Source organism: Cervus elaphus, chromosome 11 (genome assembly GCF_910594005.1).
Source record: "Cervus elaphus chromosome 11, mCerEla1.1, whole genome shotgun sequence".
Taxonomy (NCBI): domain Eukaryota; kingdom Metazoa; phylum Chordata; class Mammalia; order Artiodactyla; family Cervidae; genus Cervus; species Cervus elaphus.
Window position 1 is genome coordinate 13,182,338 of NC_057825.1, and position 24,835 is coordinate 13,207,172.

The 24,835-nt window shown below is 41.4% G+C and overlaps 2 protein-coding genes and 1 non-coding gene across 3 annotated transcripts; 1 reads left to right on the plus strand and 2 right to left on the minus strand.

Annotated features, from left to right (window-relative positions):
- Positions 1-3,566: 3,566 nt before the first annotated feature.
- On the minus strand, positions 3,567-4,508 carry LOC122702939 (olfactory receptor 1J4-like). The gene has a single exon (XM_043916948.1). It carries the CDS (start codon positions 4,506-4,508, stop codon positions 3,567-3,569), a length of 942 nt encoding a protein of 313 aa, XP_043772883.1.
- Positions 4,509-11,013: 6,505 nt separating this feature from the next.
- LOC122702937 (olfactory receptor 1J4-like) lies at positions 11,014-22,617 on the minus strand. Its single transcript, XM_043916945.1, has 2 exons — positions 22,121-22,617; positions 11,014-11,956 (listed from the first exon to the last, which is right to left on the minus strand). The coding sequence occupies exons 1-2, from the start codon at positions 22,615-22,617 to the stop codon at positions 11,014-11,016; spliced, it is 1,440 nt and encodes a 479-aa protein (XP_043772880.1).
- Positions 22,618-23,259: 642 nt separating this feature from the next.
- On the plus strand, positions 23,260-23,330 carry TRNAC-GCA. The gene has a single exon. It is a non-coding gene; the product is annotated as a tRNA-Cys (tRNA).
- Positions 23,331-24,835: the final 1,505 nt, after the last annotated feature.

Below are 24,835 nucleotides of genomic sequence, written 5' to 3' on the forward strand. Positions count from 1 at the left end.
TTTAATTTCATGACTGCAGTCACCATCTGCAGTGATTTTGAGCAACTTTTGAATATGCGATATAGTATTATTATTAATAATTATAGTCACCATGCTGTACATTACACCCTCAGGACTTCTTCATTTTAAAACTGGAAAATTACACCTTTGGACTCCTTTTGCCTGTTTCATGCACATATATACATACAATTATCTTCTTCATCCATTCACTCACTGATGGACGCTTAGGTTGTTTCCATATCTTGGCTCTTGTAAATAATGCTGTAATGAATATTTGGATGCATATATCTCTTTTAAAATTACTGTTTTTGTTTTCTCTGGAATAAATTTGTATAATTTTTTTCAAATAAATATTACTTGGATAACACCCCAGATGTGAAATTACTGGATTCTATGGTAGCTTTATTTTTAATTTTTTGAGGAACCTCTATACTGGTTTCCACAGCAGCTGCACCAATTTATATTCCCACCAACAGTACACAACCATTCCCCTTTCTCCACATTCTTACCAACACATATTACTGTTGTCTTTTTGATAATAGCCATTCTAACAGGAGTGAGGTGGTATCTCATTATGGTTTGATTTGCATTTTCCCAATGTCCACCTGCAATGCAGGAGATCCAGGTTCTATCCCTGGGTCAGGAAGATCCTCTGGAGAAGGAAATGGCAACCCACTCCAGTATTCTTGCTTGAGAAATCCCATGGACAGAGGAGCCTGGTGGGCTACAGTCCATGGGGTCACAAGAGTTGGACATGACTTAGCAACGAAACCAATGATTAGTGATGTTGAGCATCATTTCGTGTGCCTATTGGCCACCTGTATGTCTTCTTTGGAAAAATATCTATTTCATATCCTCTGCTAATTTTTTCATTGGATTGTCTGATTGTTTGTAATCTAGTTGTATAAATTCTTTATAATTTGGGGGGAGATTAATCCCTTTTCAAACATATTATTTGCAAATATTTTCTTCCATTATTAGGTTGCCTTTTCATTCTGTGGAGATTTCTTTTGCTGTGCAAAAGCTTTATAAATTGATGTAGTACCACCTGTTTACTTTTGCTTTGGTTGCCTTTGCTTTTGGTGTCAAAATTTTAAAAAATCATCATCAAAAACAGTGTCTAGGAGATTGTTGCCTATGTATTTTTCTAGGATTTTAATGGTTTCAAGTCTATGTTCAAGTTTTTAATCCATTTTGAGTTAATTTTTGTACTTGTTTTAGGAGTATAAGATAGTAGTCCAATTTCACTCTTTTTCATGTGGCTGTTCAGTTTTCCTAACACTATTTATTGAAGAGACTGTCCTTTCCCCATTGTATATTGATTGGTACTTTTTTGGTAAACTTAATTGACCATATACATGTAGGTTTATTAATACTTCCAGTCTCTCTATTCTGTTCCACTATATCTATGCATCTGTTTTAAGCTAATGTCATACTGTTTTGATTGCTATAACTTTGCACTGTAGTTAGAAATCATGATATGTGCTGCTTCAAGTGTTTTTTTCCCCTCAAGATTGCTTTGACTATTCAGGGTCTTTTGTGAATCCAAAACCCAAAGTAAGCAAAACAAAGAAAATGATAATAAAAAAGCAGAAATATGTGAAAGAGAAAACAGAAAAAGCAATATATAATAACAATAAAACCAAAAATTGGTTCTTTGAAGAAAATAATAAAAGTTGTCAACCAAGCTGATTAAGAAAAAAGATATACCAAATTAAGAAAAAGAATACCAAATTAAAACATTAGGTATAGGTGAAGGGAGGGTAGGCTTACAAAAGCATATTAGGAAACTGTTCAGGGTTACCTTTGAGGATTATAGATATGATTGTTATCTTGATTATGGTAATTGTTTCACATGTGGATGTCAAGATACCTACAGTTGAACATTTAAAAACTATATGTCAATTACACCCCAATAAAACTGTAAATGAAAATGAAGAAATAAGACATGCAGGAGTCCCCTTGGACAACAGAGAAATTTTCCATTGAGACCCCCTCCCCCATTATCTTAATTAACCCAATTTTCATATCAGGGAAGACTTTCCACACAAATGTATTTCACAAAGAAATTAACATGGAAATATGTTTTTTTTTCCATCTTCATTTTCCAAGCAGATTCCTTTGGAAAATAAGCTTTTTTTTCCATCCAGCTACTATCTAAAGGATGGGAGATCAGAGTTACATCTGCCATATTGTAATGTCTCATCAAGGGATGATTCTTTGTGTTTGGTTTTGGTCCACATTTCGTTATCTACAAGGCTCCCAAGGATAATTGCAAAACTTTGGCAAAATTTTACTCTTGTGTTCTACCATATAAATTCTCTATAGCAATTCCCAGTATAGGTACAAAAGTGAAAGTGTTAGTTTCTCAGTCGTGTCCAACTCTTTGTGACCACATGCACTATAGCCCGCCAGGCTCCTCTGTCCATGGAATTCTCCAGGCAAGAATACTGGACTGGGTTGCCATTTCCTTCTCCAGGGAGTCTTCCTGACACAGGGATGAAAACAGGGTCTCTGGCATTGCAGGCAGATTCTTTACCATCTGAGCCACCAGTAAAGTCCAGTGTAGGTACAGGTGTTTTTAAGATATGAATCTTGACTCAGTTTTATGTGCTTCTCTTAATCATTTAGTCCAAGTGTCCTCAACCTTGACTGCATTAGAATCAACTGTCAGAAGTTTGGTATTGTGTTTAGACTTTGAAAACCCATAAGAAGCATTTAATTGATCAGATGATCCTATAGCTAAAGCAGCATTTTGAATGTTCCTACCCTAAACTTACAAGTTAAGTTGAGACAGCTATAGAAAAAAATATGATAAAAATTGAGAGTGAAACTAAGGAGTTGATTGTTAAAATATGGATTATTATTAATTTTATAGAGCCATTTTAAGAGTGATCTAATTACCAACACCACCAAGTTTCACAAACATTGATACAAACTCATATAAGAGGTTCACATAAACACTACAAAAGATAACCATTTCCAAACCACAGCACATTTGACATCTCTAATATTCTCAACATAGGCATCAGAAACTTAAAGAATGAGAAGACATAGCTGTTTAAAATGCCTAACAAATCTAAATAGCAAATAAATTAGCAGTCAAAATTTCTTTTTCTTTGAAGAGGAAACATATGTATCGAAGTAGGGATTTTTTTGGTCTACCCGTAACTATAAGTCGATAGTGTAATTGTAAAAGCTGACATTTCCAACTCATGACGTAAAAGACACTTGGTGCTTTGAAGACAACTAAGATGATGGTGCTCTAATGTTGCCAGATCTCAAGGCTTATGAAACATAAAGAGACATAAAATAAAGCTAAAACAAAAAGAAGTTGGTTTAAAAGGACACAGGTGGTTACAACAAATAGCACTTGGTGTGTCTATGCCTGGAATTCACTGATTTCAGGAGGAGAAAACAGAAAAGAACAAGCAACGGAAGTGGCTGGAAACATGGGAGTGCAGTGGATACCAACAACAGGGATGGTCTTTGGCGTGGTTTTCCATGGAGGAATGTCTGACACTGGTGCCATTCACTGAAGGAAGAACTGAAACGGTGAAGTATGGCTACTTAGAGAGGAAGATCTCCCTCCTGGAAAGTCTCCTGAGAGCCCTCTTCATATCTCTGTTCCTCAGACTGTAGATGAAAGGGTTCAGCATGGGTGTGACCACTGTGTACATCACTGAAGCTATTATGTTCTTGTCATTAGAGGTGCTGGATGAGGGTAAAGTATAAAGTCCAATAATTGTTCCATAAAATAGGAGAACCACAGAGAGGTGGGAGCCACATGTGGACAATGCTTTGCAGATCCCCTTGGTGGAAGGGACCTTCAGGATGGTGGCCCCAGTGCGGCCATATGAGATCAGGATGCACACTAGTGGGAGGACAATGACGGCCACTCCTACTGTGAAAATGGCCAGCTCATTGAGGGATGTGTCTGAGCAGGAGAGCTTCAGCAGGGCATCAAGGTCACAGAAGAAATGGGGGATAGTGTGGTCAGCACAAAAGGACACCTGGGTCAGGAGGAGGGTGTGACATAGGGCGCTGGCACAGGAGAGAATCCAGGACACAGTTACTAGTAAGATGCACAGCCCCTGTCCCAAGGTGGTGGAGTAGTGGAGAGGGTGGCAGATGGCCACGTACCTATCATAGGCCATTGAGGTGAGCAGGAAATCATCCAGATCAGTAAAAAAGAGGAAGAAATATGTCTGTGTTACACACCCTACATAGGAGATGGATTGATGCTGAGTCTGCATGTTCATGAGCATCTTAGGGACGGTGACAGATGAGAAGGAGATGTCAGTGAGGGCCAAGTGGCTGAGGAAGAAGTACATGGGGGTGTGGAGGTGAGGGTCCAGCCTGATGAGCAGGACGATGAGCAGGTTGCCCAACACTGTAGTCAGGTACACACCCAGGAACAGGGCGAAGAATATACCCTGCTGCTCTGGCCGGATGGGGAGCCCCAGGAGGAGGAATTCAGAAATGCTGCTCTGGTTCTCCCTCCTCATGCTCCTTGTCTCTCTGCTTAGATTGGAAATGTCCCAGATGATAAATCATGATAACAACAATCACTGTAGGGCTATCTACTTTCCATTGAGGAATTCCTCAGGATATTCCTCATATGCTATCACCTCAATCCCCACCCTCCCCCAGTGGAGCAGAAGGAAGTTATCAGAGCTCCAATGAGCAAAAATTGTCCTTCAGTGTATACCAGGGGAAACTTATTTATTTGTTTAACAATATGAGAGACAAGTTAGGTTCTATCAGGAGACTCTTTGCTGGAGAAAACAAAGACAGAGAAAGACCCTTCCTTCAGGGAGCTCATATGCTCAGGAGTAGCCTCTTCAGAAACTTTCTCAGTTCATTGTATTTGTGATGAGATTTCTAGTGGGTTCTGACTCCAAGACGTTCTAGTTATTTGCATCAACTTACTCTCTGCCAGCTTCATTTTGAAACTCTACTAATACTCACAGTAACACTTACACATAGGGATTGTAGAAGAATTAAACGATTCAATGTGAGTTATGATATTAGTATAATGTTCACATAGTAAGGGCAGAGATACATCATTTAATATCTTCACACCAGTGTGAGTATCCAGATAGAACCTGGATTAATCTTCAGAAACCCATTCATTACACCAGGAATGGGAGGAGACCAGGTAGCTGATCTCAAAGCTGTGTTAATCTACATGGGCTCCTAATGTCCCAAGGGAGATGCAGACACACACACACACACACACACACACACACACACACACACACACACACCCTAGACCCTGTGGTTAATTTCCTGATAGAGCTTAACTTGATGCATTTTGTTTAACTTGGAGCAAAATAAATTGTATTTCACCCATCTCCATTGTTGTTCATTTCCCTGCATCTACCTTTAGTGAATCAAATTGCCTCAATCTAGGTAGTCATATGCAGTGAGGCACTGGAACATTTGCCCTAGGATATCAGAGACGGTAGATGCTATATAATAAGTGATGCCTATTAGAATTAATATTTATCTGATTTCTATGGCTAGCTCCACTATCAGTCCTAATGTAATTGACATTTACTGAGCATGGGGTCTACTATGCACCAGACAAAATAAATGGATTTTAGTATACACATCATGTGTGTGTGATGCTCAAGCTAAGACATGCTAAGAAACCAGCCCTTGATCACACAGCCAGTAACTGTGAGAGTCATCACTCTTTACTCAACTTTTTATTAAGTCTCTACTCTTATTTACATACTCTCCCTTCCCTTATTTAATTGATCAGAAGAGCAATGCCTTTGAGACATGTTATTTCAGTCTTTGAAAGAGGATTTCTATGCTCAATACGACCTCAACCACCAATGCACCCATCTGCCATCACTCATACCTATATCCATTTAGGTTCCCACAGCCTACACTGTACAGATGGCTTCCATATGCTTTCAATTGTATGCAGTCAGCATACATTATGTGTCTGAGAAGGAGCGAAAACAGTGACTTATTTTCTTTCATTCTACTAATGTGAGAAGTGTGTCACTTACAAAATGTATTTGGTGGTAGAACTTGATCTCAAAGTCTGCTGATACTCTGTTCATTAGGGACAGACTTCCCATTTGGGGGTGGGGGAGTGGGTAATGGAATTAAAATACCCAAATACCTAGAAGGGGCTTCACAGGTGGTGCTAGTGGTAAAGAACCCACCTGCCAATGCAGGAGACATAAGAGACATGGGTTCAATTCCTGTGACAGGAAGATCCCCTGGAGGACAGCAGGGCAACCCACTCCAGTGTTCTGGCCTGGAGAATCCCATGGACAGAGAAGCCTGGCAGGCTACAGTCCATAGAGTTGCAAAGAGAAGGACACAGCTGAAGCAACTTAGCATGCATGATGCACGCCTAGAAGAGGAAACTGACATTAACACGCAGGACTGCATATCTGATAGTAGTAGATTCTTATTCCAGACCGAGGTGATTCTCAGGAACACAAGGACACTAGGAGGAAGGAGGTGACCTCCCACCCTATGGGGTCTGGATGCTTATTGACAATTTTTGGGTGAAACCTCAACCAAGAGCTCTGGCTTCTCTGGAAGGGAGAGGTGACCAGGGTGGGGTGACCAGGAAGCCTGAAGCAGGCACAGAGCTGCATGTCAAGAGGTGAACCAGAAGAAAGGAAGCATTCATCATGTGTTTAAATGGCAATGTGAGAGATACTCAGGACTGAAGGTGTAACCTAACGTTTGGGAGAGAATCTTTGCATGAACTTTCTGTTCTAACTGACATGACATATTCTCCCATGTTAGAGTTACCTGAAGAAGAGCCAGCCAGGGACATTAGCCTCCATTTGGGAAATAATATACAGCTGGCTAGGTCTTACTACATGCCTGACATGCAGACAATATCTCATAGCATATTGTTACCTTATTTTACATTTAAGGCTGTGGACCTCAGAGAGATCAAATGTTAAGCCCAGAAAACTATTGCATGGCACCACCAGATTCCTAGGGCACCAGAACCTGGACACTGAACCAGGTTACCATGCTCCTAAAGTGTCAATATGAACAATACTGAAGGCCCGAGTGGGACATGTTTAGGGCTCTGGGTACATTATAGGAAAAGTCAACTCACCGAGTCCAATGGCAGCAATAGGTCTTGAGGAGGATCCAGTTTGAAAGTGCCTTGGTGGGTTCTGGTCTGAGTCAAGAGGAACACTGAAAAGACTGTCCTACACACAGGCACACGTGTGAGTGTGTACACAAACACACCTACACACACACACACACACACACACACACACAGAGCTTTATTAGAATTTAATCCCTTGCATTTCCCCTATCACTTCTGGGTGAATTTAGTAGAGATGTGAGTCTGTTAAATATAGTACAGACACCTCTACACCTGTAATTTCTCTCTTTCTCCCACACGTATACTTCACAACACACATACTGTTAAATGGTAATTTCCTATTCTCTCTGACATATGCATGCCATGGATGAAGATGATCAGGGAACAAATCTGTTTCACAGAAAGTTCATAAATAAGCATTCTCTCATAGAGGCAAAGCACACATAACATACAAAGAGTCCCACAAAGAACTGACAAAAAAAACATGTAATAGAAATGCATATGTACAGGCACTCCCAGACAATCACAAATATTCAAATCAAAACAACACAGAGAGTCACACAAACACTACACAGGCAACATAGACTTAACCACTAAAGCACATATACTACTCATAGATTTCTAGCCATGCCTGGTCAATGCACATCCCAGGTGGAGATTTTCCATATATGAGTCAGCAACACACATGTAGAAAACACAGAACATGCACACTCAGTCTCATAATCACACACAGTTTACACGAGCCCCTTCTGACCCATGTTTGTTATCAATATGCTCAAATACCTTCTGCTCTGGGATATTACCTTAGTCCTTGCTGTCTTTCCAACAGATCCAGGAGCCAAAGGACAAGATACAGCCTCTGTGGTTCAGGGACTGTCATAGACTTGCATGTTTGTTTATCAGTAACAGAACAACGGGCGAGAGGCTTTTATTTTATAGAAGAAGGAACACATGAGGGAAAAACACCCAGGATCACCAATAAAGAAACAGTCAATGTGGGCTAATTGAACAACATTCCTGCTGGCCTCTAGGGGAGGGGCCTGTGCAGGGGCCAGAGGTGCTGAAACCCTGGAGTCCCTGGGGACAGTGTTTCTGATGCTGGTGATAACTTGGTCTCCTTTCTGTCTGATCTGCTTGTTTCAGGTGGGTGGCAAAGGGACCAAAGTCAGTCTTGGGCTTCATAAATGTTCATGGAGATAAAGTAAGCCTGCTCCCATGTCAGAGCACGGCTCCTGGACCTCTGGCACAAGCCATGCCTAGAATTCACTGGTCTCCCCACTGCCTGGAGAGGCTCCTATAGAGCAGGGGTTGAGCCTAGCTCAGAAGATTGAAGAACAGAAGAATGTACCCCATAGGTCATGACAAAGACACTGTTGGAATTGATTTTGGACTCTGTCACTTACTGTGAGCTCCTAAACAATATAATTCAGTTCTACAGTATTCAGTCTGAAATGTAACTTGGGGTTACGAATCATACCTTCCTCAAGAGGTTGTTGTGAGGATTAAATGAGATAATACACATTAGCATTCTTATCGCAGTGCCTGGTACATGAAAATGTGTAGTAATTGTTAGGGGATATCAGCAATAATTTTTAAATCTCAGGACATTTAATTAACTTTATGTATTCATTTGTTCTTTCTGATATATATTGACTAAAGACTTTACAAAGGTGACAAGCTAGGCTGTGGAACACAGAGTGGATAAAATACAAACATACTGGAGTGGGTAGTCTTTCCCTTCTCCAGGGGATCTTCCCAACCTAGGGATCAAACAGGTCTCCTGCATTGCAGGCAGATTCTTTATCACCTGAGCAACCAGGGAAGTACATGTTATTTGGTATAGCTTGCAGTTTAAGGGGAGGAAACAAAAACCTAAAACAAAACAAGTCTACATAGTAAAACAAGAACACAAAAAATCGAAATAGTACAATCTATGACTTGGCAGTTGGTAAAAATCATCATGGTGTTAACAGATCAGGATAGGGATATGAGAAGTGACTAGAAACACTTTAAGCAAGGTGGTCAGAGTAGGCATCCTGAGAAAGTTAGATATGAATAAAAAATAGTTCATTCAAATGAGAATGTTTTCATAACCTTTAATGAAAGGAGGAAGAAACTTCTTTCTGAGGAGGAAGCTTCACACTCCAACAAATAAATTATTAAATCTGTAGAGAACTGACTAATATACTAAATCCACATTTTGCCTTGCCATTCTCAATCAACCCATAGTCACAGTTGCCATCACCATAATTGCTGGGATGGCCACCTCCAGTATTCTCCATCTCTCAAAAATGCATGATTTTCTAGGTCCTGCTCAAGGCTGTGTATCATTTTAAGAAGCTTCCCAAATCATCAGCCTTGAGGCACACACATTTGCCTCCAAATATGATGATGTTCGTTTATTCTGACCCTAAAAAGTTTCATGTATGCCAAAGACACTTTGGTTGATGTTTCTCTTTGTCCAGCTGCCTAACACAGGCCTGCCCACATAGACGGGCTCAGTAATAGTTATAATCAGTAGATCAGCTCCCTTTCTACAGACAAAGGAGTAACAAAGCTAAATCAAAATCCAAAATACTGACAATGCTAAATGCTGGTGAGGATGCGGAGCAACAAGAACCCTGGTTCAGTGCTAGTAGGAATACAAATTGGTACAGCCACTTTGGTAGACCCCTGTTTGTCTGAGGTCTAGAGGCTAGGAAGTCCAAGATCAAGGTGCCATCTGTTCATGTGTATGTCAAAATATCTTCAGTTGAACTTTTAAAAACTGTATGTCAATTACACCCCCAATAAAACTGTAAATAAAAATGAAAAATTAGAAATAAGCCGGAGTCCCCAAACAACAGAAATATTTTCCATTGAGACCTCCCCCCCGCCATTATCTTAATTAACACAATTTTCACACTAGGGAATACTTTCCACACAAAGACATTTCACAGAAATATTAAACATGGAAATATGTTTTTATCCATCTTCATTTTTCAGAGCAGATTCCTTTGGAAGCCTGTCTTTTGCAGTCAGCCACTATCTATAGAGATCAGAGTTATATCTGCCTTATTGCAATGTCTCATCAAGCGATGATTCTTTGTGTTCGGTTTTGGTACATATTTCATTATCTACAAGGCTCCCAAGGATAAGATGTTCTTTCAGCTGTGGCAAAACTTTGGCAAAAATTTCCTCCTGGATTCTACCATAAAAATTCTCTATAGAATTCCCAGTGTAGTTGTAGACATTTATTTTTCAGAATATGTATCTTGATTCAGTTCCCTGTGCTTTTCTTAATCACTATAGTCCAAGTGTCATCATCTAGTATTCTTGACATAGGCATCAGAAACTTAAAGAATGAGAAGATATAGCTTTTAAAAATGTTATTTTTAAAAATAACATTAAAATTTAAAAACTGTTATTTGCTCTAACACATTCAAAGAGCAAATAAATTTGCAGTCAAATTTTCTTTTTCCTTAAAGAGGAAACATGTATCAAAATAAGGGTTCTTTTTGCCTGTTCATAACTATAAATCAATAGTGTAATTGTTAAAGATGACACTTCCTACTCATGACTTAAAAGACATTTGGTGCTTTGAAGATAGTGAAATGATGGTGCTTTAGTATGTTGCCAGATCCCAAGGCTTATGAAACAGAAAGAGACAAAAAATAAAGCTAAAGCAAAAAGAAGTTGGTTCAAAAAACACAGATGGTTACAACAAATAGCACTTGCTGTGTGTCTATGCCTGGAACTCACTGGTTTCAGGAAGAGCAAACAAAAGAACAAGCAAAGCAAGTGGCAGGAAGCAGGGACGCACAGTGGGTACGGCAACAGGCTGGTCCTTGGCATAGATGTCCACGGGGGAATCTCTGACAGGTGCCATTTGGTTCTTCAGAATCAGAAGCTGAGAAGGTGAGGTATTGTTACTTAGAGAAGAAGATCTCCCACCTGGAAAGTCTCCCGAGAGCCCCCTTCATGTCCCTGTTCCTCAGACTGTAGATGAAAGGGTTCAGCATAGGCGTGACCACTGTGTACATCACTGAAGCAATTATGTCTTTGTCATTGGAGTTGTTTGATGGTGGGAAAATGTACAGAACCATAATTGTCCCATAGAATAGGAAAACCACAGAGAGGTGGGAGCCGCAGGTGGACAAGGCTTTGTAAATCCCTTTGGTCGAGGGGACTCTCAGGATGGAGACCCCGATGCGGACATAAGACACTAGGATGCCAGTGAGTGGTATGATGATTCCCAGTGCCCCCACAGTGAAGATGACCAACTCATTGAGGGAGGTGTCTGAGCAGGAGAGCTTAAGCAGGGCAGCAAGATCACAAAAGAAATGAGGGATTGTGTTATCAGCACAGAAGGACAGCCGGGCCAGGCTGAGCGTGTGGGACATTGCACTGCTACAGGAGAAGATCCAGGACACAGCCACCAGTGAAATGCACAGGTTTCCTCGCATGATGATGGTGTAGTGGAGAGGGTGACAGATGGCCACGTACCTGTCATAAGCCATCACTGCAAGAAGGAGATTATCAACACAACCAAAAAATATGAAAAAATACATCTGTGTTACACACCCTGCATAGGGGATCGATTGATCCCGAGTATGCATGTTTATCAGCATCTTAGGAACAGTGACAGATGAAAAGGAGACGTCAGTGAGGGCCAAGTGGCTGAGGAAGAAGTACATGGGGGTGTGGAGGTGAGGGTCCAGCCTGATGAGCAGGATGATGAGCAGGTTACCCAGCACCGTGGTCAGGTACATGCCCAGGAACAGGGCGAAAAACACACCCTGTTGCTCTGGCCAGATGGGGAGCCCCAGGAGAAGGAACTCGGACACGCCGCTCTGGTTCTCCCTCCTCATGCTCCTCTTCTGTCTGCTGGGGATGAAGGATAGAGGGAAATGTCAGAAGCTTTGACCACACTAGGGTCTCAAATTTACTCTCAGAGAAAAAGAATTTTCTCCTAAATTTCTTTTATCACCTAGTATTGCCAAAGCAAGCGACACATCCTCAATGCTCAATATGGTTCCTTTTGATGAAAACCAGAGCAGATTCATTCTTCAGTTTTCTTTTTAATTAACTGTGTTTCTGGCATTAAGATTTTGACCGGAGATAAAGGAATAAACAGGACACACAGGACCGCTTCTCTCTGGATACTAGCCCTCTAGGGAACACCTTCCAAAGGACTGACCAACATTATGGACCTGAAGCCAGATTCCTCGTGTTGCCATCCTGGCCCCACCTCTTTTTAGCTAAATGACTTGGGTTGCTAAATCTCTCTTGGCCTCACATGTGCCTCTATAATGCAAAGATACTAACATCACACAGTCATAGAGCTAATAACAGCATTCTATTTCAATGCATATTAGTATCTAAGAACAGTGTCCTACATAAAATACATACAAAATTTTCTCAATTATTTTTTGTGATAGGACAAGTATCCAAAAAACTCAGTATCAAATTCAAGGATTTAATAAAACAGTATTATGAGATGGTCAGCACAAAGGTCCAAGAAACTGGCCTAAAATTTGCATCTATCTGAGCACACACACACTAAGGTGAACAGAATTCAGATATCACTGGGGTCAGTTCCCTGGTAGAACTTGTCTTAATGCATGTTTATCTTCTGGACAAGAAATAAACCTTCTTTCTGTACATGTATCTCCATCCATTTCTGGTGCTTCATGTTGGCTCAGATCTGAGTGTTCATAGGTAGGAAGACACCTGAGAGCTGAGATCTGGGGTCTGAGAGCTGAGAGATACTGAAGGATTGGAGGGTCTATTAGAATTCAGTTACCTGACTGACCATTCATTACTTCCCAAAATTGATCTTCACACTGGATAATTACTGACATTGAATGAACACTATGTCAAACTAAAACATTTTTGGAAAATAGCCTCACTAAATTTTTTCAACAGTCCTAAGAGGTAGGTGTTATTAAACTTCATCGTAAACTTACTGAGAAGCAGCAGGAAGCTAGCATGGTCACACAGTAACTTCTATAGTCACAATTGTCTCTTGTGTTTTTTTAAATGTATGGGAATCTCTGCTCTTGTGACTCTACTATTTCTCTTTCTCTTTAGTTAGACAGAATAGGCAGGATCTTAAGAAATGTTATTTCAAAATTTGAAGGATTCTCTCTGCTCAGATAACTGTCAATACTCAAATTCCTGCAGCCCTTTAGTTTGTAAATGGCTTTTATTTGCCTTCAATTTTGTTCAGTCCATCAGTGTTTATTTGTATCTGGAAAATAGTAATTTTTCCCCATCATTTCACTAACAGGAGTAGTGAAATAAATTAAATAATCTCACATAGATACTGTATAGTGGAGCCTGGACTAAAAGGTTGATTTTCTGATAATATTTTCACTAGAGAGAGGACCCACTCATTTATTTTTATGGGTGGTAGAGAGGCAACATTTAAATGTGAAATATGAAAAGTTAAAGTGAAAAGGTAAAATACGCTTGGGAGAAAGATAAACATTAACATTGTGTAAGGATCTCTCACTAGATGCTTGCTCCAGACCAGGAAGTTGCTCAAGGTCATTAATTGACTCAGTTCATAGGGTAGAAGAAGGGTCCAGGCTCTGGACTATTCTGCCAAGGACTGCCTTCTCCCTGAAAGTTGCTAGGTCAGACTTAACCCAGGATCACAAAGATCTCCTGGAGGAGAAACAGAGCACATAATGACAACAAGGAGCTGGGAATAATACAGAAGTGGTTCTATGATTCCATCAACACCATGTGGAAAGAGGTGGTCACAGAATTGCTCAGTAATAAAGAGAAGTGGCAACCTGGGGGAGTGCGGCCTGGAGAAGGTTGGGAAAGAGCCTATGGATGGGCTTAATTTTCCTGTCTTCATACCAAATTTTGCCTCCTGAATAGTGAAGAAATGGAGGGTCAGGTGTCTTAGCCTCCATGAGTCTACAATTTGCTATTTAATAAGAGCTTGCAATGTGTCTAGAACGTCTGAAGCACCTTACACACAAGATCTTTCAGCAATCGTCAGGATTCCATTGACAGTAGAGGATGCTGAGCATCACCAAAGCCAAATCCAAAGCTATTAAATGGGGAAAAGACAAAGATTTGAATGTAGACATTTGTGACATCAGAAATGAGCATTTTGTTTCTAAAATGTATTACCAAAATTGAAGAAGGATGTCAAAAGTGTTGGGTTTCCACTACTGTTGGAAATGGACGTCAGAAGTGCCTCAAAGTGGGCTTCCTTTGGAGCTGCCTGTGTGGATTCTGGTCTCAGCCAAATGGAGAGCTAAAATATGAGACCATTATGCACACACACACACACACACACACACACACACACCTGTATCTTTGGTGTGAAGTAAGTCAAGATGTGGGGTTTTTTACACAAAGGCACTCACACAGCATCACAGACAAGCACTTGCCAAATGGATTTTTATTTTTCTCTAACTTGAGCTTCCCAGGAACCACAGTGGCACACAGGAGACCCAGGTTCAATCCCTGGGTTGGTAAAATCCCCTGAAGTAGGAAATGGCAACCCACTCCGGTATTCTTGCCTGGAAAATTCCATGGACTAGAAGACCCTGGTGGGCTACAGTCCATGGGGTCACAAAACAGTCAAAAATGACTTTGCACACACATACACACACACATGCTCAAACTATTAATAGGTGAATACAGTCAGGATGTGAGTCAGCTTCAAATCTATGCAAAACTCACAAACAAAATGCCCATGTGCAGTGCAGCTACACACAAACTCTCAAGCATCCTATACCACAGACATTGTAGACCAAGAAGTCACACATATTCAAATCATGAGTCATACACAAGGCCTTACATTCAGCATACAAGCAATGAATGGAAGTAAAAGGAGCACACACTGATAGGAAATTTCCAGCTTCTCTGGAAATCCAGTTACACATACACACATAGTCATAAAACACAGCACACACACAGATACATGCAATGTCTCTCATGGTCACACATGCACACATTTACACACAGACACACATGTACGACAATGGAGATTTCTGGGCTTCTTCTGAGCTATAACAGTGCTATAAGTTCAGATACCTTCTGCTTCTTTCTGTTGCCTGAATCTTCACTTTCTGCTCAAAAGACCCAGCATCCAAAGAAAAAGAGCAAACCTTGGTGGCCCGAGGACCTTTACAGACTCTCATGTCTGTTCAGCAGCCTCAAAACAACAGGCAAGAAGGTCTCCTTTGACTCATCAGAAAGAAACCCCAGAGGGAAACAGCCATCAATCCCTGACTAGAGAAGCAGTTAACTGGGGGCTAATTGCCCAGCTTCCTCCTGGCCCCCAGATGGGGAGTATGTTTAGGGTCCAGAGGGACTGAGCTATACCTGGGGCCACAGGAGATATTGTCCCTAAAGTCAGTGGTACCCTGGGCTTCTGGTCAAATCTCTGGGTGGGAAGTGGAAGTTCCCCTCTTGCCCATGGCTTCTGCACCATGAGTTCAGGTTCTCTGTATGGCAGTGTATGGTACAGACAGTGTAAGTAACTCAGCAAGATTCTGCAGGCTTCCCAACACCTACACAGGCTTCCACTAAAACACAAAGCCCCTTAAAATGTACAGGGCTTTTTGATAGCAGCCATTCTGACTGGCGTGAGATAGTAAATCATTGTGGTTTTAATTCGCATTTCTCTGATAATGAATGATGTTGAGCATAAATGCTGGAAAGCGTGCAGAGAAAAGGGAACCCTCTTACACTGTTGGTGGGAATGCAAACTAGTATAGCCACTATGGAGAACAGCATGCAGATTCCTTAAAAAACTGGAAATAGAACTGCCATACGACCCAGCAATCCCACTGCTGGGCATACACACCAAGGAAAACAGAATTGAAAGAGACACGTGTACCCCAGTGTTCACTGCAGCAGTGTTTCCAATAGCTAGGACATGGAAGCAACCTAGATGTCCATTGGCAGACGAGTGGATAAGAAAGCTGTGGTACAATTACACAATGGAATATTACTCAGCCATTGAAAAGAATGCATTTGAATCAGTTCTAATGAGGTGGATGAAATTGAAGCCTATTACACAGAGCGAAGTATGTCAGAAAGAAAAACACCAATACAGTATATTAACACATATATATGGAATTTAGAAAGATGGCAACAATGACCCTATATGCAAGACAGCAAAAAAGATGCAGATGTAAAGAACAGACTTTTGGACTCTGTGGGAGAAGGTGAGGGTGGGATGATTTGAGAGAATAGCATTGAAACACGTATATTACCATATGTGAAATAGATTACCAATCCAGGTTCGATTCATGAGACAGGCTGCTCAGGGCTGGTGCACTGGGATGACCCTGAGAGATGGGATGGGGAGGAAGGTGGAAGGGGGGTTCAGGATGGGGGACACATGTACACCCATGGCTGATTCATGTCAATGTATGGCAAAAACCACTACAATATTAAAGTAATCAGCCTCCAATTAAAATAAATGAATTAATTTAAAAAATGAACAGGGCTCCCTACTCCTGAGGAGTAGGGGGATTGAAGTAGGACTTCCCTTGTAGTTCTGCTGGTAAAGAATTCACCTGCAATGTGGGAGAGCGGGGTTCGATACCTGTGTTGGGAAGATCCCCTGGAGAAGGGAGAGGTTACACTCCCGTATTCTGGCCTGGAGAATTTCATGGACTGTATGGTCCATGGGGTTGCAAAGAGTTGGACATGACTGAGCGACTTTCACATTCACTTTCACTGAATCTATAACTCTGGAAAAAAGACTCAGGGCTCTCCCTCTAGTAAGAGAGCACACCTGAGCAAGTTATCAAAGAGTTCAGATTCAGCTTCTTCAACTTGAAAACAATGATCATATTCTTCATGTGAGTTTGAAGGATGCTTAAGTAAGCACATAATGAAAGCTTAACAAATGGTAAGGTTTGTTGTCAGTGTCTTTGTATCACCGATGATCAACTATGGCTTGCAATAGACAATTCTGCTTAGTAATTGTTGAATGAATTCATCTATTCATTTATTCATTCGTTCGTTCACTTAAATAATCATTAAGACTCTCTTTAAAGTAAACACTGATTTATGCTCTGGAGACAAAACAGCAAATAATATCAACAGAAATAAATCCCTTTTGTGGAACACATACTCAAGCGGGAGGGGGTGTAGAAAAAAATTGTTAATGCAAAATGAATGGCAGGTAAATGGTGAAAAGTGCTGGGGTCTGATAAAAATCAGGCATGGAGCTAGGGAGAATCAAGAAGCTCAGAAAATACCTAGTGTTACAAGATAACTTTTTCTCAGAAACCCAGACATTTGTCCAATCAAGTGGCTCCAGGTCTGTAAACTGGTTTGCACTACTTTATGCCCATTAGATTGGCTAAAATGGAAAGAACCACTGATATAAAATGTTGTTGAAGCTATGATACAACTGGAACTCATTTACACTGCTAAGTTTGGAAATATATTTAAAAGTTAAATATATGCCAAAAAAGACAACTAATAAGGAACTACTTCATAATACAGGGAAGTCTACTCAATATGCTGTGATGACCTATATGGGAAAAGAATCTTAAAAAAAGAGTGAATATATGTATATATATATAACTGACTCACTTTGCTGAACAGCAGAAACTAACACAACTTTGGACATAAACTATATTCCAACAAATATTTAAAAAATAGAAGTAGTGTAAAGGGGAAAAAGTTCAACATGTACTACCTAGCACAATTAGGTATTTGTCCAGAGAAAATTAATGTGTATACCTATACATAGACTTACACAAGAATGTTCATAACAGCTTATTTAATAGCCAGAAACTGGAAACAGCCCACATACCCATCAAAAAAAAATCTGTGGTATGTCCATACAATGGAATACTACTCACCAATTTTTTAAAATGAACTACTGATGCACAGTACAACACAAATGAATCTCAAAATGCTTATGCTGAGTGAAAGCAGGAAAAGAACACACACTGTAATAAACTTAAATAACTTCTTAAATAAACTTGTAGAAGATGCAAACTAACCCATGCGACAGAAACAGATTAGTCTTTTCCCTGGGGATAGATGGGAAGAGCAAAGAGAGAGCAGTGTCTTTAGGAAAATCCATGATCATGATGGGTTATACAAATGTCAAAGCTAGGCAAATAGTGTACTTTAGATATACAAAGTTTATTGTATGTCATTTATAACCCCCCAAATCCAGCTGTTTTTAAACAAACAATAACAAAATCAAGTATGATCATGTTTTTCCTCTACTGAATCCCTTTCAATGGGTTCCCAAATCCTTAGAATGAAAACCAGAAAGTCTACTGGAATGGTTAATTTTATGTGTCAACTTGGCTAGGCTGCAGGACCCAGATATTTGGTCAAACACAACTCTATATGTTTCCATGAAGGTATTTTTGGATGAGATTAACATTGCAATCCGGACTCTGATTAAAGCAGATTGTCCCCCATAATGTAGGTGGGCCTTATTCAATCAGTTGAAAGAAGTGTTCATCACTCAGGTGTGTCCAACTCTGTGTGACCCTATGGGTTGTAGGCCACCAGGCTCCTCTGTCCGTGGAATTCTCCAGGCAAGAATACTGGAGTGGGTTGCCATTTCTTTCTCCAGGGGATCTTCCTGACCCAGGAATTGAACCCAAATCTCCCACATTGCAGGCAGACTCTTTACTGACTGAGCCACCAGAAGAAGAATGATTCCCCTAAAGAAGAGGCATTTTTGTCCCCAGACTACCTTCAGACTCAAACTGCAACTTGTCCGTGGGTTCCAGGCTGTCAACCCATGCTGCCAAAATTTGGACTTGCTAGTATCTGCAATTACACAAGCCAATTCCAATGAATCTCTCTCTCTCTCTCTCTCTCTCACACACACACACACACACTTGCACACATCCCATTTGTTCTATTTCTCTAAAGAACCTTGACTAATACACCTGCTATGACCTTAAGTACTCTACAGATCTGGTTCTCTGATAGCTCTAAACTTACTATCTGCCATCCCTCCCCTACTCGTCCCTGTCCAGCTATAGAGGCCTTTCAGCGTCCTTGGAACAGCCAGGCACCATCTCACCTCAGAGCATTTCTAGGTGCTAATTTCTATGCTTCAAATACTTTTGCCCAGATACCTCCATGGCTCACTTCCCTGTCCTCACTAACAACTTTGGATGTTATCTCTTCAGTGAACTCTACCTGGACCACATGAAATCAAATTATGAGCCTCACCCCTAACACTCTTTTTTTTGTGTGTGTGTGTGATAAAGATTTATTAAAGTATGAAAGAGAGAGAGACAGCTTCTGACACAGACATCGGAAGGGGGCAGAAAGAGGGCCCCCCTGCTGCTGCTGCTGCTGCTAAGTCGCTTCAGTCGTGTCTGACTCTGTGCGACCCCATAGATGGCAGCCCACCAGGCTCCCCTGTCCCTGGGAGTCTCCAGGCAAGAACACTGGAGTGGGTTGCCATTTCCTTCTCTGACCCCTAACACTCTTGAACCCCCTTTTTGTGAAAGTTGGACTTCGCTGGTGGCTCAGACTGTAAAAGAATCTGCCTGCACTGTGGGAGACCTGGGTTTGATCCCTGGCTTGGGAAGATCCTCTGGAGAAGGGACTGGCTACCCACTCTAGCATTCTGGCTTGGAGAATTCCATGGACAGAGGAGCCCGGCAGGCTATGGTCCATGGAGTTGCAAAGAGTCAGACCTCACCCCTAGCACTCTTGATCCCCCCTTTTAAGTCTCCTTTATTCATAGAAGTTTTTACCTACCAACAAACCTAGAATTTATTTATATCAGACAAAACCCATCTTCCATAGAGCTTACATGCCAGTAAAGTAACAACGACAAAAAATAAGTAAAGCTAATGGTGTGTTAGAAAGTTCAAAACTACTATGGGAAAAAAAGGAGCATAATGAGCAGGATCAGGAGTGCTGAAATGTAAACTCTACAAGGGGATCAATTTTTTTTAACTTGTATTACTAGAATGTAGAAAATTGCCTGACCCATAGTAGTCATGCAGTAAATATTTTTGTGTGCATAAACTGTGAGTTCATGCATTTAGTTTTATCCTAATAAAAGTGTCATATCTGGGTAAAAGACAACACTTACTTTCCCATGCTAAAAGTAATCAGACAGCAAAAGCCTGTTCTCAACACAAAAATCCAATTTAGAGGGGAAAAATAGTAGTCTTCCTAGGATGGAGAAATTTGGTAATCAGTTTGACTACTCTGTGGTCTGCTACTGTCACAAGTACAATCAAATTAGAGTCTATTTCAGTTTTAGCAAACCATCAAAAGTACTTTATTAGCTAGATTCTGCATTGAGAAGCTAGCATTCTGGACTTCATTAAAACTAAAAATTAGAAACTTAACTGAATATTTGTGCCTGGAAAACACTAGACAAGAGAGAAGAAATAAGGGACTGGTTTATATCTAATTATTTGAACATATAGAAACTCTAAGTTATAATGAAAAGTTATATCACCTATTACTAAGGAGGGTTCTTTAACTTATCAAAAGAATATTCCCTAAAACTTAATCTGACTCTACTTGAGATTCCAAAATGCTCATTTCATCATAGAAAGTGAAGTGCTGTAACATGTTGGAGAATTCTGACCATCCACCACTTGAGGATCAGAAACCCAGCGTTTGAGAAGGAACATGTGTGCAAGTTTGCTAAGTGGCTTCAGTCTGACTCTTTGCGACCCTGTGGACTGTAGCCCACCAGGCTCCTTTGTCCATGGAATTCTCCAGGCAAGAATACTGGAGTGGGTTGCATGCTCTACTCCAGAGGATCTTCCTGACCCAGGGATCTAACCCTCACCTCCTGCATTGGCAGGCAGTTTCTTTCCCGCTAGAGCCACCAGGGAAGCCCATGAAGGTACAGCTTGGTCCAAAATACAACCATATTTCACAGCTCTAATCTTAGCCTAAATTTAAAACAAACCTGGCTTCATCATTAAAAAGGAAGCGTAAAATTCTGCTGTTATGTTTTCCTTTTAAGAGAGGTGGTTGATGTGTGTTGTTGTCTTAGCAAGTCTTTCTCTCTTCAGGAAGATAAAACAATAGGGCAGCATACTCATGAAACCTTCCTGGTGGTCCAGTGGTTAAGAATTTGCCTTGCAAGCAGGGGGCACAGGGTCGACTTCCAGTTGGGAAACTAAGATCTTACATGCCATGGAGCAGCTAAGCCTATGTGTGGCAATTTCTGAGCCCCTGGGCCACAACCAGAGAGTCCGTGTGCTGCAAAGAGAGATCCCACATGATGCAACAAAGATCCTGTGTGTTGCAGCTAAAACACAGACAAATAAATAAATACTAAAAAACAAAACAAAAACAAAAACACATAGCACAATGTATTCAGAATGATCAACCACATATCTCACTAATACGGAGTTTGGTGCTTTGAAGACCACAAGTTGCATGTGTGTTGTGGGGCAATGGAAGAATGAATGGAAAACAGATATGACTAAAATGAAAGGAATTGGCCCAGTAACATAGTGACCATTTAAAGAATAACTGGGAAGATGCTAGAGACATGGATGGTCAACACACAACTTTTTAAGAGGGCGTTTCTGGCAAAGTCAGTGGGTTTAAATAAGAACATAGTTAGGTGAGTCTCACTTGATGAGAAGGTTATTGCTTCTGAAAAGAATTCCCAGAGCCAATTTCATGTCTCTGTTCCTTAGGCTGTAGATGAAGGGGTTCAGCATGGGGGTCACCACTGTGTACATCAGTGAGGCAATCACGTCTTTGTCCTTGGACTTGCCTGATGAAGTGGAAAAGTACAGTGCCATAATGGTTCCATAGAATAGAGACACCACAGAGAGGTGGGAGCCACAGGTGGACAGGGCTTTGCAGACCCCCTTGGTAGAAGGGACCCTCAGGATGGAGACCCCAATGAGGCCATAAGAGACCAGGATGCCACTCAGTGGGAGAATGACAACTGCAGTCCCTGCAGTGAATATAAGCAGCTCATTGAGAGAGGTGTCTGAGCAGGAGAGCTTGAGCAGGGCAGCAAGGTCACAGAAGAAATGTGGGATGATGTTCTCTGCACAGAAGGACAGCTGAGCCAGGAGGATGGTGTGGGACAGGGCACCGACACAAGAGAGGAGCCAGGATCCAGCCAGCAGAAACACACACAGCCCCCTGCTCATGATGGTGGTGTAGTGGAGAGGGTGACAGATGGCCACGTACCTGTCATAAGCCATCACTACAAGAAGAAGGTTATCGATGCAGCCAAAAAGTAGGAAAAAATACATCTGTGTTATGCACCCTGCATAGGGGATGGATTGATCCTGGGTTTGCATGTTTATCAGCATGTTAGGGGCAGTGACAGATGAAAAGGAGACGTCAGTGAGGGCCAAGTGGCTGAGGAAGAAGTACATGGGGGTGTGAAGGCGAGGGTCCAGCCTGATGAGCAGGATGATGAGCAGGTTGCCCAGCACCGTGGTCAGGTACATGCCCAGGAACAGGGCGAAGAACACACCCTGTTGCTCTGGCCAGATGGGGAGCCCCAGGAGGAGGAACTCGGACACGCTGCTCTGGTTCTCAGGCCTCATGCTCTTCTTATCTCCGCTGGGGATGAACAGAATGGGAAAGGTCAGGAACTTAGACATATTGAACATGGCAATTACCACATGGTTACATACTTTCTCCCAGTGGCCGTGTCATTGTACAGACAAATCTCACTGCATTTCACTCAGACATTGATGCCTCATCCAGTGTAGTGAGAACAATGAAAATGTGATCTGTCTGAGCGCTGACACAGTCCCTTGGAGACACCAATAACACATTAATGAATGAATATCAACCAGACTCTTCAGTGGAAATCATAACACCTCATTGTTTTTTAAACTTAGTGGAAACACTACTATAGACATTAGAGGGAGAGTAATAAATAAGATACAGTCCCTTCCATGACTTTACAACCAGCCTGCTTACGTGCTTGTGTCTGTCTTGTGCACACACAGACAAAAACACACACTCACACAGATACCACTTAAAGCGTTATTGTAAAAGTAATACACCATGTACAAAATAAGCGCTCAACCCATAAACTCACCTCTTATCATTAGAATGACATAGAAAGAAAAGAATGGAGGGAGGGAGAGAGGAAGGGAGAAAGGAAGTAATGAAACATCATGTCAGTTCCTCAAAAAATTAAGCATAAAATTACCATATGATTCAGAAATTTCAGGACTTCCCTGGTGGCTCAGTGGTAAAGTATCTGCCTGCAATGCAGGAGACTCAGGTTCAATCCCTGGGTTGGGAAGATTCCCTGGAGAAGGGAATGGCAACCCACTCTAATATTCTTGCCTGTAGAATTCCATGGACAGAGGAGCCTGGTAGGCTATATATAGTCCATGGGGTCACAAAAGAGTTCAGTTCAGTTTAGTTCAGTCACTCAGTCATGTCCGACTCTTCACGACCCCATGAACCACAGCAAAATACAGTGAGATTTGTCTGTATATTGACACAGCCACTGGGAGAAATTGGTAATGTATGGTAATTGCTATGCTCAGTATGTCTAAGTTCCTGACATTTCCTACTTTCATCCATCACCAACATCCAGAGTCCACCCAAACCTACATCCATAGAGTCAATGATGTCATCCAGCCATCTCATCCTCCATTGTCCCCTTCTCCTCCTGCCCTCAATCTTTCCCAGCATCAGGGTCTTCTCCAATGAGTCAGCTCTTTGATTCAGGTGGCCGAAGTATTGGAGTTTCAGCTTCAACATCAGTCCTTCCAATGAATATTCAGGACTGATCTCCTTTAGGACAGACTGGTTGGATCTCCTTGTAGTCCAAGGGACTCTCAAGAGTCTTCTCTAACACCACAGTTCAAAAGCATCAATTCTTCGGCACTTGGCCTTCTTTATAGCCCAACTCTCACATCCATACATGACCACTGGAAAAACAATAGCCTTGACTAGATGGACCTTTGTTGGCAAAGTAATGTCTCTGCTTTTTAATATGCTGTTTAGGTTGGTCATAACTTTCCTTCCAAGGAGTAAACATCTTTTAATTTCATGGCTGCAATCACCATCTGCAGTGATTCTGGAGCCCAGAAAAATTAAGTCAGCCACTGTTTCCCCATCTATCTGCCATGAAGTGATGGGACTGGATGCCATCTTAGGTGGACATGACTAAGTGACTAACACCTCAGAAATTTCACTTCTGATAATATGTCCCAAAGAACTGAAAGCAGGGGCTTAAAAGGTATTTGTATAGCCATGTTTGAAGTGAAGTGAAGTGAAAGTCGCTCAGTTGTGTCTGAATCTTTGTGAACCCCATGGGCTGTAGTCCATGGAATTCTCCAGGCCAGAACACTGGAGTGTGCAGCCTCTCCCTTCTCCAGGGGATCTTCCCAACCCAAGGATTGAACCCAGGACTCCCATATTGTAGGTGGATTCTTTACCAGCTGAGCCCCAAGGGAAGCCCATGTTTAAAGCAACATCATTCACAATAGCCAAAAAATGAAAAGAATCTGTATCCACTGACAAATGAATGGATAAACAAAATGTGGTCTCTACATGTGATGGAATATTACTCATCCTTAAAAAGGAAAGAAATCCTGACACGTGCTACAACATTGATAAACCTTGATAAACCTTGAGGACATTCAGTTCAGTTCAGTTCAGTCACTCAGTCGTGTCTGACTCTTTGAGACCCTATGAATCGCAGCACTCCAGGACTCCCTGTCCATCACCAGCTCCTGCAGTTTACTCAAACTCATGTCCATCGAGTCGGTGATGCCATCCAGCCATCTCATCCTC

Bases quoted from the DNA above. Each gene is read 5' to 3' on its own strand.
- LOC122702937 (XM_043916945.1), bottom strand. From the start codon at position 22,617: ATGAGGCCTGAGAACCAGAGCAGCGTGTCCGAGTTCCTCCTCCTGGGG. The intron at 11,957-22,120 runs GTCCTTCTGTGC...ACAGAAGAGGAG, and splicing joins ACCATCCTCCTGGCTCAGCT to CATGAGGAGGGAGAACCAGA.
- LOC122702939 (XM_043916948.1), bottom strand. From the start codon at position 4,508: ATGAGGAGGGAGAACCAGAGCAGCATTTCTGAATTCCTCCTCCTGGGG.